This window comes from Notolepis coatsorum (genome assembly GCF_963971535.1).
Source record: "Notolepis coatsorum genome assembly, chromosome: 9".
NCBI classification, from domain to species: Eukaryota; Metazoa; Chordata; class Actinopteri; order Aulopiformes; family Paralepididae; genus Notolepis; species Notolepis coatsorum.
In genome coordinates, this window is record NC_140173.1 from 8,296,866 (window position 1) to 8,315,722 (window position 18,857).

Genomic DNA, 18,857 nt, shown 5'->3' on the forward strand with positions numbered 1-18,857 from the left:
AGTGTTAACCACTACTCCACACAGAAAGGCCCAGGAGATACCGACAGTGTTAACCACTACTCCACACAGAAAGGCCCGGGAGATACCGACAGTGTTAACCACTACTCCACACAGAAAGGCCCAGGAGATACCGACAGTGTTAACCACTACTCCACACAGAAAGGCCCGGGAGATACCGACAGTGTTAACCACTACTCCACACAGAAAGGCCCAGGAGATACCGACAGTGTTAACCACTACTCCACACAGAAAGGCCCGGGAGATACCGACAGTGTTAACCACTACTCCACACAGAAAGGCCCGGGAGATACCGACAGTGTTAACCACTACACCACTGTGTGTAATATCAGTGTGTTAACAGTGAAGTCGTTGTTCCTCTGTTATCACCAGCGAGTGTATCTGCATCCACCTGAAGTCGGATGTGGAGAAGTTCTACCTGCTGTGTCTGATGACCAGGAAGCTGTTCACGTTCGCCAAGCAGGAGTGTACGGAGGAGAATCCGGACAGCACCATGTGTCAGGAGGTGCTCACTCCCGGGCTGCTCTACCTGATGTTTCTAAAGGTGAGGTATTGGGACCTCTTTACACAAACATAAGTCATCGCTAACAACCAGAAAAAACGGCGATGAAATGTATGCAGACTGAATTCAGTGTGTTGTATTTATGTCATATGATGTGATGTCTGTAACACCTGTAATCTGTTAACAGGAGAGAATGGCTGCTTGGTTGCTGTCTGTGAAGTTTTCCATGAATAAAAGGTCCAAAAGGATAACCTCAAAACTGACCTCTGAAATCATGGTCAGGATGTTCAACACGGGCACCATTTTGACCAAACAATTTGACTATCTGCTGGCCACCGGGACTCTTGTCTCCAAGACAGGTATAACCATAATATTATTATTGTTATTATTATTGTTATGTTCTATTATTTATTTTTAAAATGATATTCTTATATTATATTATAATAATCTTTTCTTATCATATATTATTATTTTATTTTATATTATTATAATTTCTATGATCTGTTTCCTTACCTGTACCTCTCCTTCCCCTTCCCCCATGCTGCTATGACCACTGCTATAGGGATGTGTAGTGGTTACGTACCTCATTGCCGTTTTTCCGTGTTCCACCCTCTGTCCAATGCAATGTATTTCCCCATTGTCCATTTCTAAATCGTCTCGTTTAAAACAAATAAAGCATGGACATTTGCATGGTGTACCTTTCTGTGCGTATTCATCCACAATCTATAGCTCAACATGAAAATATTCGCAATTAACACATGGGACGCCAGACCCAAGATAAGGCGGGTTAACTCGCCGAACGTCAATCAATCAATCTTGCGTTGATCCGATAATTCCTTCCCCGCAATCGGAGCGTGTGTCTGTAATGTACTGTGTAACGTATTCCGTTGGTGACGATCGAAGCATAGAACCCCCCCCCCCCCACCCTTTCATGAAACATAATACCGATAATCTAGCGTTGATTTCAGATTGATCGTTGATCCAAGCGAGGAATGGCACGCTTTATAGTGAAATGCAACAAAACACTGTTTAGCAGCGTTTCCTGGGATTACACAGAATTACTCTAAAATTATACTCATATTCACCACGGTATAAAACGGGAATGTATTGATGAAAAAATTATGTTTTTTGCATCTTGACTGAAAGAAACTCAATGACAATCGACTATATTATTAGATTTAATTTTAATTTAAATTTTAATATTTAAATTTAAATGCATTATAAATGGCATTTTCCAGTGTTTAGCATTGTTTCCTAGCAATTGGGGATTATATCAAATGTGGTCTGTGTCGTTAATTATCATTATTGACTCATCAGTCTAGTCTCGAGTTCACGAGATCTTCCCATACTCAACTAAGCTGTTCTGATTTGACGGTATTGCTGATGTGACTATAGCACTGATTTGCAGTAACGTCCCCTCTATGGTTGTAGCGCATAGTGTAACCCGACACTTCCTCAAACAGGTTTTGACAGAGAGGCAGAGAACGAGCGAGAGGGCGAGAGGGAGAGAGAGAGAGGGAGAGAGAAAGAGGGACCGGCGGGACCGCGTGCAGAAGTGTGTGTAAAAATGTGTGTGCGCCATCTCTCCCTCGTCGGAGCATTTACACACAAACTTGACTGCGTGTGTGTCGGGGACGCATCTCTCCTCTCTCTCTCCCTCGTCGGAGCATTTACACACAAACTTGACTGCGTGTGTGTCGGGGACGCATATCTCCTCTCTCTCTCTCCCTCGTTGGAGCATTTACACACAAACTTGACTGCGTGTGTGTCGAGATGCATCTCTCCTCTCTCTCTCTCTCGTATGTATCACGCCGTGTGGGTGACTGTCACTCAAATCGCTTATGGGCGGAGCCCATCCAATAACAGCCTGAAATCCTGAGGCTGAAAAATTATTCTTTTGAGTACTTGATTAGAAATATAAAACAATGAATTTCTTTGAAAAAAACCATACAGATGTCTTCCATAGACTCACAGGAATTGTGTAAAGTTGCCCAAATAGTGCAAGGAATAGCAATGCATGTCCCCTTTAATATACTTTTAGCACTGCAAACACCGGCATGTACCCCCATTCATTACAGTGCTGGCACACACGGCCATACGCCCACAGCGACCTCTGGCGCCCAATGTGTTAATCGCAAAGGTAGCAAAATAACAACGTTTATGTTTTCGTTCACTGAGAAACTACACTACCATTTGGCACTGCTGACTGGCGTCACCACAGCGTAGACTCCTGGCTTTAGTCGCAGACCTAGGATCATAACGGACCCTGAATCTGTGGCTAGTATCTCTCTGGCGATCATAACCATTAATCTCTAAAGCCAACCACCATTTTTAAAAGCAACAACCACGTTAACTATTTGTATTTATATTTTAAATCGTATGTTATTTCTCTGCATATTAAATCACTGTAAATACTAATGTAAATCATTGTTTCGTTGTACATATTGTGTATAGTTTATAACGTTATTGTTTTTTACGTTAGTACCTAGCTAGCTTGCATTCCCGAAACTCCTCTACATGCCCCGATTTAAAATGGTTCTCTCCTCTTTGTATACTTTTGTCCTCACCAACAAAGTATTCTGCCAGGGTACTTATTAGGGATGTCCCGATCACATTTTTTTGCTCCCGATCCGATCCCGATCATGTGATTTTGAGTATCTACCGATACCGATCTTTCCCGATCCGATCAAAACAATTTTTTTTTTTTTTTTTAATCCCAATTTCTCACATTACATTCACCCTGAATGTTGACGTTATCCAGGTGAAAAGTTAACTTCATTCAAGCGAGGCATTGCAATCCTTGACATAAATCATTTGATGTATAATTAAATCAAAGGAAATGCGTTTGGGTCTGAGAGTGTGGCTGGTCTGCTGTTCTGCAGCTGGATACTATTGGTTTGTTTTGGCAAAATTCTTCTGCTCTGTGTGACAATAAATAAATGAATGATGATATGCAATTTAAAACCAAAACTAAGGCCTCAGTATGAGTTTAAGGCCATGTTTAGACGGAGAGAGTCTGAACAGAAACCGCAAAAGTCGTCTTGCGGTCTCACTTTTAATGTTGCGTTTAGACTAGTGTTTTGGGATGGAATTCTGCGTGCAGACGACGCTGTAACGACTCGAGACGACGGAGCCCCACTGTCACACGATTGGCGCATATGTCACATGACGTGCTGTGAAGACCCGCCCTACTCTGCATCTTATTCGCAGACTGTGGGTGGGGAATGTGATTGGACCAAAGCAGAGTCACTCACAGACAGTGGGTCCAGTCACTAATAGTTGTGATAGCCGCGGGACAGATTCTTGTGTATTTAAAAGTACTGCCAATGTAGCCTTCAGGTGACCGCCATGGATAGAATCAGACATGCTTTGTTTACGCTTCTAGGCTACTGGCGCATGCCTGTGATGTAAGCAGTACGCGCGACGAGAGCCTTGACAACCCTTTCGTCATTGTTTTATGCGGTTTGACAGTTTAGATGATAGCGCAAAGGTTTATCGTTTCTAGGAATTCCACCCAGGAAGGTGGTCTCACTTTTTTGCGGTTTCTCCCCGTAAAAACGCTGTTTCCGTATAAATTAAAGGCACATCCGAAAAAATATTTTTGCGGATTCACCTGCTAGCGTTTCTGTCTAAACAGGGCCTAAGACGTGAACATGGTCATGTTTGTTGAATAGAAGAAAAAAAAAGTAAAAAAAAAAAGAATCCAGATTATTATAATTCTTTTGGCCGATCCCGATCTTCGGAAAATCACGCGATCGGCCCCGATCACGTGATCGGATCGGGACATCCCTAGTACTTATGGACACGACGGTAGACATTGCTAATGTCTAGTACGTTAACTTTAGCTAGGTAACGTTAGCTAGCGTGGTATCAGCTGGCCGTGACGTGTATTAGGTGACAACACTGAACGACAACACTCTGCCTGCCTGGTAAGTGTAGTTCTTTTTTAACAACAAATTAAAAACCTTATAACTACCTTATTTCAACCAGAAATGCTTAAACAATAATGTTAGTGGTAGAAGGGAACTCATTTTGTGCAAAAATTAAAGCTTTTCAATTTCCATGCTGCAGAATTGTTACAATAGCCGATAATCCATTTTCCCAATGATGAATCCTTATACGGGTGGAACAACCAGTGACGTCAGACTACACCTCCCTATATCCACAAGGGGATTAATAAAGGAACACTTGACTTGACTTTATACTATGGTGGGAAATACTGTATGTTCCCTGGATCCTGGCTCTATCGTCTTAAGTTCGCTTTCCGAACCGCAACAATGGCCTGAGGAGATTCTCCGGAGAATGGGACCAGATCCTTTGTTCCTTGATCCCAGGAACAAAGGAACCAGACGGCGTGGGAAGAGAGCTGGGATCCGTAACAGGCTGAGATCCAGACGCCACCGAACGCCATTGCCCAGTATATTGCTAGCCAATGTACAATCAATTGACAATAAACTGGATGACATCCGAGCAAGGATTCAATACCAAAGAGACGTCAGAGACTGCAACGTTCTCTGCTTCACCGAAACGTGGCTCACGCCGGACGTTCCAGACCACGCAATCCAACCGGCCGAACATTTCTTTATCCACCGCAAGGATCGTACAGCAGAGTCCGGTAAACAACGTGGAGGAGGTATTGCCTTCATGTTTAACAACAATTGGAGCGATCCAACTAACGTGAAGGAATTATCCAACCACTGCTGCCCAGACCTGGAATATATAACCATCAAGTGTCGTCCTTTTCTTCCTCCCGAGGGAGTTAACGGCGATCATCCTTGTAGGAGTGTATATTCCACCGCAAGCCAGTAACAACGTCGCGCTCTCCAGACTCCACGACGAGGTAAATAGAATACAAGCGGCGAACGTTAACGCCGCCATTTTAGTGCTGGGTGATTTCAATAGCGCCAATCTGAGAAAGGTATTGCCTGACTTCTATCAGCATGTGACTTGCAACACCAGAGGCGGTAACATCCTAGATCACTGTTACACGCAATTTAAAGGTGGCTACAAGGCTCATTCTGATAGTGGCTTTGGTAAATCAGATCACGCGTCCATCTTTCTTTCACCAATGTACAAACAGAGAATCAAAAGTACTCCTGTAGTCTCGCGAGAGGTGCAGAAATGGGATTTAACGTCAGAGGAGACGCTCCAGTCTGCGTTTGACTGCACAGACTGGAATGTGTTCCGCGACACAGATAACATTCATGTCTACACGGAGACAGTGCTGGACTATGTTTGTACTTTGGTGGTAGAAACAATCCCCACTACCAAAATGAGAGTTTACCCAAATCAAAAACCCTGGGTAGACAAATCCGTCCGTGATGCTCTGAGAGAGCGCACCAAAGCATACAACGACGGCCTAGTGGCAGGCAACATGAATGACCACAAGGTGGCGCGATACAACGTAAGGAGGACAGTGTCAGAGGCCAAACGGCGCTACAGGGATAAAATTGAACTCCAGTTTGAACAAGCTGACTCTAGAGCTATGTGGCAGGGGCTCAAAACGATGACCGACTACAAAGGCGCCTCCCTCAAACTGAACAGTGACATCTCCTTAGCAAATGACCTCAATACCTTCTATGCAAGGTTTGATGCTGGTAACAACAACACCAGCTCACAAGCCACGGCAATGGGGGGGGGGGGGGGGGGGGGTCGGCTGCTGATGGAGGCGCAGTGTTCAGGGTAACAGCATGAGGTGAGGCGGACCTTTAAAAAAGTGAATATCAGGAAGGCAGCAGGTCCGGACGGCATCCCCGGCCGCGTCCTAAAAGTCTGTGCCGACCAACTGGCCCCAGTATTCACTGACATATTTAACCTGTCCTTAGAACAGGCTGTCATCCCCACCTGCCTGAAGAAGTCCACTATTATCCCTGTACCCAAAAAATCCAAGCCTGCTTGCCTCAACGACTACCGCCCTGTAGCTCTCACCTCCATAGCCATGAAGTGCTTTGAGAAACTAGTAAAGGGCTACATCTGCTCCTCCCTCCCCATCAACATGGACCCCCTGCAATTTGCATACCGCCCCAACAGGTCCACGGAGGACGCCATAGCCCATGTGCTGCACACAGCAGCATCACACCTGGACAAGAGGCAGGGGAACTATGTGAGAATGCTATTCATCGACTACAGCTCGGCATTCAATACCATAGTCCCCTCCATACTCATAGCCAAGCTCAGGGACCTGGGCTTGAACTATGACCTCTGCCAGTGGGTGGACTTGGACTTCCTGACTGGCAGACCCCAGGTGGTGAGAGCAGGCAACTGCACCTCCTCATCCATCACCCTCAACATAGGGGCCCCCCAGGGCTGTGTTCTGAGTCCCCTCCTCTACTCCCTGTACACACACGACTGTGTGGCTCAGCGGAGTAGCAATACAATCATCAAATTTGCTGACGACACAGTGGTGGTGGGCCTGATCTCTGCCAACGACGAGAGGGCCTACCTGGAAGAGGTCAAGGTCCTGGCGGGATGGTGCCAGGAAAACAGCCTCTCCCTGAACGTCAGCAAAACAAAGGAGATGATTGTGGACTTCAGGAGGTCGGGGGTCAAGGACTACAGCCCCCTCAGCATCAACGGGGCACCGGTTGAGAGAGTCAACAGCTTTAAGTACCTCGGAGCCTACATATCCGAGGACTTGACATGGACCACACACATTGACAGTGTTGTGAAGAAGGCACGACAACGCCTCTACTTCCTCAGGCGCCTAAGGAAGTTCCAAGTCAGTCAGAAGATCCTTAAGAACTTCTACTCATGTACAATAGAGAGCATCTTGACCGGCAACATCACCTCCTGGTTTGGGAATAGCACTGCACAAGACCGAAGCAGACTACAAAGAGTGACACGTTCAGCCGAACGCACAATTGGAGGGGGGCTCCCCACCCTCCAGAACATTTACAACAAGCGTTGCAAGGGCAAGGCTAAGAGAATCATTAAAGACTCCAGTCACCCGAACAACTGCCTCTTTGAACTGCTGCGGTCAGGCAAGCGATACCGGAGTCTCAAGGCGAGCACAGAAAGACTCAGAAGAAGTTTCTATCCCCAGGCCATCAGGCTGCTAAACGAACAATGAACACTACACAACAACAACCACCAAACGCACATAGCACACACATCCACACGCACACACTCACTTTAAACAAACACACTGTAGCACCCACTCCACACACTTTATAGCACACACCCACTTTAAACAAACACACTGTAGCACCCACTCCCCACACTTTATATTTATTGATGAAGGATTGCACTACAACCCGTACACCTTACTGTAAATTGTACCTAAATTGTACCTCATCCCATTTCTGCTTTGCACTATATAGTACTGTACATTAGTACACTGCATAGTATTGTATATTATATGGTAACTCAGAACATTGTACATATGTCTATACCGAACACTGTGACCTCATTTTCTTCTTCTAAATTACATGCTATACTATGTTATTTGATACTATCTTGTCTAGCACAGTCTCTGGAGCGTAACAGTAAGAAGCATTTTGTATGAAAGTATTCTGTACTTCTGTATGACAACTATTAAAGAAACTTGAAACTTGAAACTAATAAGCCATTTGTTTCACTCCTGTTCGCCTTATGACCATGGGGCTTTCAGAAGGATGGGATAGATCCAGTTCATGAAACCCACTATTTTCAATGGCTTGCGGCGAACAAACGGTGGCTTTGAGTGCCACTCTGAGAGCCCGAGGTCGGCTTTTGCACTGTGTTGCTGTGATGAACCACAGCGCCTCCACCTTGGGTGGGAACAGGGTGGAAAGGAATCCAACCTGAGCATGAGAGAAAAATGTCTGCCGTTTGAATATGGTCAATGCAGATTAGCACATTATCTGTCCAACCTACTATTCTCTTGAATACCCGGCCCTAGTTTCTCTCTCCTCCACGACCTTTCCCGAGTATCTTGTGAAGACGAACAAGGTCAAACTGAAGGTCAGAAACAAACAAAGTCACAAACTGAAAATCGTTAAGATATGATCATAAATTACTGCTCATTGTTAAGCTGGATCATATTAAGATGTCAATTAGAGTATACAGTAATTGAGTTGGTGTTTACCTCCCCAGGTCTGGGCATCATCCAGCAAACTGGCCTGTGCGTGGTGGCCGACAAGCTCAACTTCATCCGCTACCTGTCCCACTTCCGCTGCGTGCACAGAGGGGCGGCCTTCGCCAAGATGAGGACCACCTCTGTGCGTAAACTGCTGCCAGAGTCATGGGGCTTCCTGTGTCCCGTCCACACGCCGGATGGAGAGCCCTGCGGCCTCATGAACCACATGACGGCCAGCTGTGAGATCGTGGCCCAGGCCCTGCCCACCAGCAGCCTGCCGGCCTTGCTCTGCTCCCTGGGTGAGTTACCCACACACGGGGACCGAAACTAGAGAGCGCCACCCGCCATTTGCGCTCAGTTTTTACGTTTGGCGCCTCCCACTGAGAGGTCTGACCGCCGTGTGGCGGGCAATCAAATAGTCATGTGAAAACCGAAAATCATGATCCAATTCTTTAGCGGAGTTCTCACTCGCTGTCTCAGCACAGACATGCAGCGCACTGCGCACTGCTGCTGCTGCTGCTGCTGCTATACTCCCCACCTGTTTCTGTATGCCTGCATGTAAACAGAGGCTATTGCCTCCGACAGTCACCGCGCACTGCTGCTGCTGCTGCTACCCCTCCCCACCTGTTTCTGTATGCCTGCATGTAAACAGAGGCTATTGCCTCCGACAGTCACCGTGACATTAGTCTAGTCAGTGTGGGACCTTCGTGAGATAACGTTAGCTACCGTTACAAAATGACCCAGTCAACTATTCACTTAGTTTAATACATGAGGCATTGTGTAACGTTATCCAGCCGGCTAGCTACGGATAGCTCCCGACATCAAAAACTGCTCCAGCAATAGTCCAGTGCATAATACCTCTGTTGGCTAGGTAGCTCACTAGTCACTACGAAATGTCGCAGTAAACTAAATAGTTCACTGAGGCGTTGTCCCAACGCCATCCAGCAGTAGCTACAGAAAGCTCCTGACATCAATGTCCTACAACAACAACATGCGTATTCGAGTCCCTGGCTTACATCGCATGAGTGAGGGCTGCTGAATAGGGTCCAGGTGCAGCGCAGGAGAATCCTTTTGCATGCTGAATGTAGCGTTTAGGGTCCAGCTGCAGCGCCGGAGAATCCTTGCTGGAGCTGGAGGCCACTCGAGTATACACACAGACAGTGGAGCTGTTTGCAGACAGCGAGGTGGCGATGTCTCGCAGATAACACAATCACAAGTATGATTATATAATATATATATTTTATTAAAAAAAAAAATTATATAAAATAATAATAAATTTATTTTTTATCAAAAAAAGATTGGCAGGTAAGAAATATGCTTGGCGGGTAGATTCTTCCCATCTACCCGCCACTGGCCGGTGAGTCAAAAAGTTAATTTCGCTCCCTGCCCACACATGAGCTAGGGGTTGAAGTTATTCTTGGGATTAGTTTGGCAGGAGTAGGGTTGGGGGTTGAAGGCATTTAATTGAATTTCAATCCAGTATCAAATCTTTTCAAATCCAAATCACTTATTGTTTGTTTTCTTAGATAATTCTCTTTTTTTGGGGGAGACAATGTTTTAGGTAAAGAATGTGTATTGATTTAGCGGCTGGGTGGCGCAGCGGACATTGCACTCGTCACCAACGCATGAGACACCGGTATCGAATCCGGCTGTCGGCGTTGCCTACGGCTTGGTCCGGCCATCATACTAACTCAATTGGCAGAGTTAGCGGGTGGGAAGTCGATGGGTGGTAATCTGGACGTTGTAAACGGCGACTCCTACAGGTCTGTTGGGGCGCCTGCACAGCAGAGACAGGAAAATGGCGGGGGCAGTGTGAGCCTCCTACACATTACTCCTCGCCAAATGAGAGTCCGCGCTGGCAGGTAAAAAGATGCGACTGGCTGCCTACACATGTATCGGAGGGGACATGCGATGGGCTTCTATCCTCCCTACAACCGGCCAGTGGGGGGCACATGCGAGCAACGATCAAGACAGGGGAGGGGAGAATTGGCACGGCTAAAATTGGGATGGGAGAAAAATAGAAAAAAGAGGAGAAAAAGTGGATAAAAAAAAAGAACGTATTGATTTGATAGCACTCAGTGTAGCAACAACAAATACATTTGTGTCGACTTTAAGCAGGCAAACTGCATATGTGGCTACAAAACAATTAAATAAAACGCCAAAAAAGCATGTATTGAACAAACTTTCTAAACACGGTTTTATATTAACTTAATAAATTATCAAAAATGAAAAATCGACTTATCTCGACGAAAATTTCCAATATGCCTAACTATTGCAACTCCGAACTTCGCATCGGTGTAGCTCTTCTCAATGCGCAAGGTGGTTGTGCCTCAGGATGGGATATGGTACGCTGGCTCAAGCAGGTGTATAATTTGCCGAAATCCTTCGCTGTCAACCATATCAATCATGTTGTTTTTGATAAATGCGCAGACTGACTTGGGTTATTTTTTCAAAATCAACGTTCTCTTAGCCTGCTTAATTTTGCAAGTTGCTGTTGCTCGTGTTTATTTTCCCTCGCTTATTTTCCAGACACAGAGGTAGTTGCCTCCTCGTCATAGTTATATTGCGCCCTCTATCTGTTCATTGAAACATACACCATTCTACTGACGGCTACAAAGTAATAAGAGACGACAACATTGTAACGTATCATTGTTTGATAATAGATTGAGTAAATGTCATGTGTTTGAGTAAATCCTTAACGATAAATCAATCGATCTTTGATGAATTGTTAACTCTTTGGACGCCACGGACTTAAGCATCTTTTGTTCCTACCATGCCAACGCTCTAAGAGATAGGAATAAGTGGCAGTGTTTGCAGGGCTATATCTATATTCTATATTATAGCTATGGATACAAATACAATACTATGGCCCATTTGACATCAACTATCTATCGTTCAATATGTGAAAAAGAATGAATTTCTTCATCCATACGTTCGCGTGTTATACCGTGGTGAATATAAGTATAGTTTTAGAGTGATCCTGTGTAATCCCAGAAAACGACGATATGCAGCAATACGTGAATTTCACTAAAAGCGTTTGCGTTTCTCGCCTGGACATGCTACTATTGCCAAATCAAATGTATATAATAGGTATTATGTTTCATCATGAATGCATGAAAGGGGGGTGGGGGGGGGGGGTCGTTTTTTGATGCTTTGATCGTCACCAACAGCATACGTTGTGGAGTAACGTTACACACGTTGCGATCGAAGTGAAAATATGGTTGGATCAAAGCAGAAATTATATCATTTAGTCCTTACCTTCACTAGGAGGTACCCCAAAAGGAATATTCCAATTGTCTGATCGCGAGTCCCAGTATTGGTGTCCACATAATCCACAACAACAGATGCATCGGGGGCATTTGACGCTTCTCAATGCAATTGGGATAACCGCTCGACTCGCCTGACAAAGACAACTGCGCCCGGAGACATTTGAACGTAACACAGGGCAAGATATAAGGTTTCAAAGGGTGCTCGATACTGCCACCTGGCTCGATGCGGCCGGTATTGCACTTTGGCGATCTCAGGATGATTCCCCATGTTAACCACAGGTCTGTGTGAGAGAAATTAATAGAAATATTGAATAAAATAAATAACGATGAAAACCCGACTATACTCTGGTCTGGCGCTGAACGGTCGGCGAGATAACCCGACTATCCTCGGGGTCTGGTGCTGATTGAGTTAACATCCCTATTGTGACACAACAAAATGATAAATAACTTAATATTTAAGTTTTTGAAGACTGGGATCGAGGGGAGTTGTAGGGGGGGGTGGGTGATGAAGAGGATTTGTTAGACGCAGAGATAAACAAATTGTATTATTTATTTACTAACTCAGAACTGGTTCCAACTGGTTTTACTCACTTGGAACCAGTTCCAAAACAGAACCAGCTAACAGAACCCAACCCTAGGCAGCAGGGATGGCATTTTTTCACTCCCAGTGCAGATTCTTGAGTCCTAATTCGGAAGTATTGGTCCATTACAGAGTAGTGATCTGATCCATAATCTTTACTTATCAGTACAGAATAGGTTTTGGGTCAGTAGATGAAAGATAGAAGATAGATTTTCACAGCTAGTGTGTGTGTGAAAGTGTATAGAAACACAGCTAGTGTGTGTGTGTGTGTGTGTGTGTCAGGGTTTCCGTTCGAAAAAATTGTTGCCGGTCTCCGTGACCTGCAAGATTTCAATCTACCGGACAAATGAGATTAATTCCGGTCATAGTTTATTGAGCTTTAAAACAATTGATAGGCAGGCTATATAAAGAATGTCATCCTCAAGGCATGTAGATTTATTTATTTACTAGGCTACTTTTGCGTATACAGTCATTAATATATTCCAAATAAAATAAGTCCCTCGATACTCCGTGCTGCTGCTGACTTGAAATAAAATAGACCGCGTATGTGGGCAGTCGGTCTGACACTAAACAGCAGTCTGTTATAATCACATTTTTATGAGCTAACGAATTCCGTTATATTGGACATTTGTATTAATTATATCAAGCGAAGAACTGAGAAATTTTGCAGAGAGAGACGGCAACATTATCGTGGGTTTGCGTGATGTATATCTCCACCTCCCAACGACTTGGTGCTGGTCATAATGTCCGGTGAAAACAACTCCCTCCAAGCACAACTTGACCACCCGAACCGTACCAAAACAGGCCAAAATTAAATAGCCCATGCGACGAACGATTCATTACATTCGTTTCATCGTTGCTCCACCAAGCAGCCGGTCCAACAATGAAAGCTGTTATCAGCGCGAGCCGGCCGCAGTTAGTTTGCAAGAAGCATCCAGCTGCAGACCCGCAGAGCAGCTTTCCAGGTCTGGGGACCGCACTGTGCCAGCAAAGCTGGTGGGTTCTGTGGGTCTGCAGCTGCATGCCTTCCGCAAATCCAGCAGCAAGCTCTCGCTGAGCGAAGCGACGACAACAAACGCAATGATTGTTTCGTTCATCGCATAGGCCACCCAACTCCAGCCCATCCAAATACAATTCAAATAATCAAACTGTGCCCAGAGGGAACTATTTTCACCGGACACTATGACCGGAGAGATTAAATATGTCGGACTTCAACAGATTTTGCCGGTCAAATACCGGTAATTACCGGCTAACGGAAACGCTGGTGTGTGTGTGTGTGTGTGTGTGTGTGTGTGTGAACTGTTAAAGTGTATAGAAACACAGCTAGTGTGTGTGTGAAAGTGTAAAGAAACACAGCTAGTGTGTGTGAAAGCGTATTGTACAACATGCATCTGTCTCAATCCTGTGACCTAGGCGTGACCCCAGTGGACAGTACCCCTGGAAAGCCCTACTCTGACTGCTACCCCGTGCTCCTGGATGGGATGGTGGTGGGCTGGGTGGAGACGGACCTCGCTCCCCTCCTGGCTGACTCGCTACGCAGGTTCAAGGTACACTAGCAGGCCACGTTATGCACGCTGTGCATCAACATTCATGACTGGAGCACTAACATTAGTGTAAATAAATTAAAGAATGAATGTATGTGTGTTAGGGGTGGAACGGTTCACAAAATTCACGGTTCGGTTTGTATCACTGTTTTGGTTTAACAGTTTTCGGTTCGGTTCGATATATATATATATATATATATATATATATATATATATATATATATATATTTTTTTTTTTTAATGTAACACATTACAAAAATACCATACATCAGCATAAGCCTGAAAATAATCCAACTTTTCAGTTATTCTCAAGGACGTAGTCATGCAAAACTGAAAGAATGAGGCAGTTTGACATCAGGCACATTATTTTGACAGTGACCGGTTAGAGCTAGGAGAGATGTTGGTACAGCAAGAGGGGCATTGCTGATTTAAACATGTTTCTCATTTATTTGGTAAAAAATAAGGTTTACAGCGGTTTGCCTTAAATACAAAGACCGAACTGGCACACAAAGACCGAACTGACTGAAAAATATAGGCAACATTTGTCAAAGTATTAACTTAGTGCAAACAAACTTGACCTCATTATAGACAAAGGCCATCAACATAAAGTATTGATTGATTGAAAATTGTATTAACAGATTGCAGAATGGGTACAATACAGTACAGCTCAATACACACAATTGTTAACACTTTGAATGCCAACGACGAGATTTCTCGTTAGTTCATGCCAACCGTTCAGTGCCAGCGACGAGATATCTAGTTTTTTTTTTATTAGCGATTTGAATTCATATTTCATCAATCTAGCCTCACGTTAGTGCTGCAAACTCTCTCTGAGCTCCATTGGGAAAATACCGCCCCCTATTGTCTCTACGGATGGTACTGCACCCCTTTGGATTGGATTGAATGAAACGCATGGAGAAAAAAAAATCCTGCTTCCACATTTTACTTGTCAGACAAGTAACCCGAGACGATCGCCCATCTCTGTCCCAATCAAACACGGAAACCCTCGTCCACTCATCATCCAAATCATCCAAAACTCTGCTGCCAGGATCATCACCCGCACCAACTCATCCGACTACATCACTCCCGTCCTCATTCAATTACACTGGCTCCCTGTGCACTACCGGATCAACTTCAAAAACCTCCTACTCACCTTCAAAGCCCTCCACAATCTAGCCCCCATCTACATCCCTGACCTCCTCCAGGAATACACCCCCCTCCCTCACGCACACTCCGCTCATCCTCTACTGGACTCTTATCCATCCCCAGTTTACGCCTCTGCTTTCAGCTGCTTGGCTCCCAGACTCTGGAACTCCCTGCCCCCACATATCCGACAGTCTGACTCACTATCATTCAAATCACAACTGAAAACCCATCTGTTCAAACTTGCATATTCACTATAACCTCTGTCACTGTCCTATACCCCCTGCTGTTTGTTTGTTTGTTATTTTAACTTCACTGTTTTTATACTTACTGTTTTGTTTTATTTTTAACCTTGACTTTTAACACTTTAATCGCCGGAAATGCCGTAACTCGTCTTTGCTCGCCATGCTCATTCTGCCGAAGACGCCGTAACTCGTCTTTGATATCAATATTTCAAAAGTCTGTGATCGAAATCATATTTCTCCTCCGGGGACCTGATATATACTGCTGATCTCCACTCAACTCTCTAACGGTTCAAGAGCGCCATCTGGTGGCAGATTGGCCAACAGGAAGTGACGCGCCAAACAGGAAGTGCTCATCCATATTTCGTCCGGGCACTCGCGATCGTTAGCCGGACTCCATCTCGACACACTGGATAATCAATCACTCACCCTAACTCAATAAACAACGTTATTTGGACGTATATAGTATTATACAACCTGGAAATGGTTCATCTAGATCAACATCCCATAATCGAAAACTGTCTACTCCAAGCTGATCGTCCAACGGCGCGAGGAATATACGGTAAGATCCAGCGTTATTTTCTAATGTGTTCCATATAAACTGCTCTGATGATCATATGACCCACACTAGGTGAATGATATAACGTTGCCCACGGAATTATAAACGACCCCCCGCCCATCCGGTCATCATCAGATCATACGTAGTAACTTCTAGAAGTACCTCCAGTTGAAATTTTTTATCTGGCACCAATCGCTACCAAACTGTATTTGATCATAAATATAATGCATTTGGGGCTATAAATCAAGTTCTGGAGAAAGCTGCAGAAAACGATAAAAACATACTTATACTTTAGACCATATTTTAGTATGAATATGTGAATGAAAAAGTATAACGTTGCTACACCCTGAACAATGGATATAGGACATTGAATGGGCCATAATAATGTCAATTTAGCAATATAATTTAAAAAGTTATAGCCCTGCAAAGAAGGGGAACTTCTCCATAGACAAATAGAGCTGGCTAGGGATGGTAAATTATGAATTTAACCATGGCGATCAAAGTGTTAACTGCCTTGCTGTGTTTTTTTCTATGATCTGTAAGGTGACCTTGGGTGTCGTGAAAGGCGCCACCAAATAAAATGTATTATTATTATTATTAGTATTGATGAGATTCCCTTGCAGATTCTTACAGTCAAAATCTGTTGATCAACTTGACAGTTCCCATTCATTTGCATTCACATTACTGAACTCACCAAAGTCTGCGGTGGTCGAGATGTAGTCCAGCCCCTCAAACATTTTCTTTAGCTCATTTCCATTTTGTATATTCTCTCTCCAAGTAGTTGGAAAAAGTGTTCCGTCCCATTTGCCTGGTGGTATGCTAACTAGATCCCTGAAAGCGGGTGGCGAGTGGCTTCGGATGACTCCTGTTAACGTTAGACTCCGCTACTATCTTCGTTGAAGCATGGGCAGTAGATAGGATCTTTGAGCCAAGACACAAATTACATTTAACTAAAACGTTCTTTTCTTTGTGCTCGACAAAAGAGATATAGTGAGAATATCCATGTGTAAAAACGTGACTAGTGGTTGCCGCCATGACAGTCAAGACTATAGTAAACAAAACACGCCCATAGCGTCTTTCCGCAGGTGAGGTGACACAGACAGGAGTCAGGAGAACTACACTGGATCGCTACCAATCTACATAAAAATAACGCAGTTAACGAAGTAACGAACCATTCAGTAATGGTAACTGCGTTACTGAATTTCAAAAGTAATGCGTTAGAGTACTAGTTACTGCCAAAAGTAACGGTGTTACTGTAATGCGTTACTTTGTAATGCGTTAGTCCCAACCAGGGGCGTAGCTGTAGATTCTGGGCCCCATGAAAGAATGTATTTGTGGGCCCCCAATCCATTCCCCCAATTTTTTGGCCATTTATTTATTTATTGATGAAAAACGCATAATATGGTTTTTACCTATACATTCGGATCAGCAGTTCAGCACCTGATGGGTGAGCCTAGTAAAGGATGTCGCATTGTGTTCATCTTCAATGAATGGACCAATGCAATAGTCTACCAAAGAACCTTGAGTCGCACTAGGCTGGGAACAACCCTGGGTCAAGTGATAGTAAACTGGACTGGACGGACAACATCGAGGCCCTCTACAGGAAGGGACAGAGCCGACTGTTCTTCCAGTGGCGTTAGCTCACCACAAACTATTGGCTAATCAGAAGTTAGTAAAAGATGGAATCCCTCTCTATAGCGAAGTATGAGGCCATAACTTTGCACAAGCGCCTTTTCTTTTGATATTGAACATTTCACATAAAATCATTGTAATACCTTGTTTATGCGATTAGAACCTTTGAGTGGACCAGAGTCGTGTTCCATCATCAGAGTTGTATCTACTTTGACTTCAGTAAAGTAACAGTTGCACTCTTTCACGCAGGTGTTGAGAGAAAAGAGGATCCCTCCGTGGACTGAGATAGTGCTGGTCCCCAAGACGGGCAAGGCCAGCATGTACCCAGGCCTCTACCTCTTCACCACCCCCTGTCGTATGGTGCGGCCTGTCCGCAACCTGGCTCTGGGCGAGCAAGAGCTGATTGGCACTTTTGAACAGGTACGGTCGCGTGGAAACTGAACTGTAGGATGATGTGGTTGCTGTGGTAGTGTGTGTGTGTATATAAGTCCAACACAATGCAGTACTGGTGGGAAGTGCTGAACGAAACGGAGGAACCCAGGAACAATTGTGAATTGTTTTGAGTGTTCTGTGTGTAGTAACTCTGTGCGGGAAGTTTGGAGGCTCCAAACAAGGTCTGTCTAAAGAGAAGTCTGTTTCCTCTCCCGCCATCATGGTAACTGGAACTTACAAGACCAGACCTGTCTCTTTGATTCATCCGTATCTAAGAATCTGTCACATGTCATCTTTTTCTTTTATCTACTTTTTCTCCTTTCTGCGCCACCCAGCTGCCTTGTCACATGTCATCTTATAATTTCAATTTTTTATTTTATTTGAAGGCACTGATAAATTACTGACAACACAGAATTAAGAGTTAATTTGGTCAAATTTGTAATAGAAATATGCCTTTTTTCCACTTTGGCCAGCTCCTATGCATGTGCCACCAATGGGTCCTTAGTTACCATAGCAACCGTTCACTGCATGATTCCGGTAATCGAACCCGGGTCGGCCGCTTCGCGATGCAGCGCGTTACATGGGTCGCCACTTGGGTGCCCAGAGATCATTCATTTTAGCATCTTTAAAACTCTAATTTCACCTCAAGATGCAGTGAATTATACCTCTACTCAACCAAATTAAATCGCATTTAATTATTTTCTCTGACTCATTTTGTTGCCATCTTTAAATCATACGGATTTCTAGGGCGGCTAGGTGGTGTAGTGGGCAAGGCACTCGCCACCAGTGTGGAGACGCTAGGATTCGTGTGTTCGAATCCAGCTCTCCACATTGTTTTCAGTTTAGCTGGTCGTCCGCAGTAATACACATTGGCCGTATT

At 44.5% G+C, this 18,857-nt stretch overlaps 1 protein-coding gene across 1 annotated transcript in view; it reads left to right on the forward strand.

The window, feature by feature from the left end:
- The window catches only part of polr1b (RNA polymerase I subunit B), a 49,977-nt gene that overhangs the window by 18,538 nt on the left and 12,582 nt on the right, over nt 1-18,857 (forward strand). Inside the window, exons 7-11 of the mRNA XM_084321727.1 lie at nt 391-562; nt 708-879; nt 8,594-8,875; nt 13,839-13,972; nt 17,795-17,965. Of these exons, the coding sequence (XP_084177853.1) occupies nt 391-562; nt 708-879; nt 8,594-8,875; nt 13,839-13,972; nt 17,795-17,965 (931 nt within the window). The remainder of the gene's footprint in view (nt 1-390; nt 563-707; nt 880-8,593; nt 8,876-13,838; nt 13,973-17,794; nt 17,966-18,857) is intronic.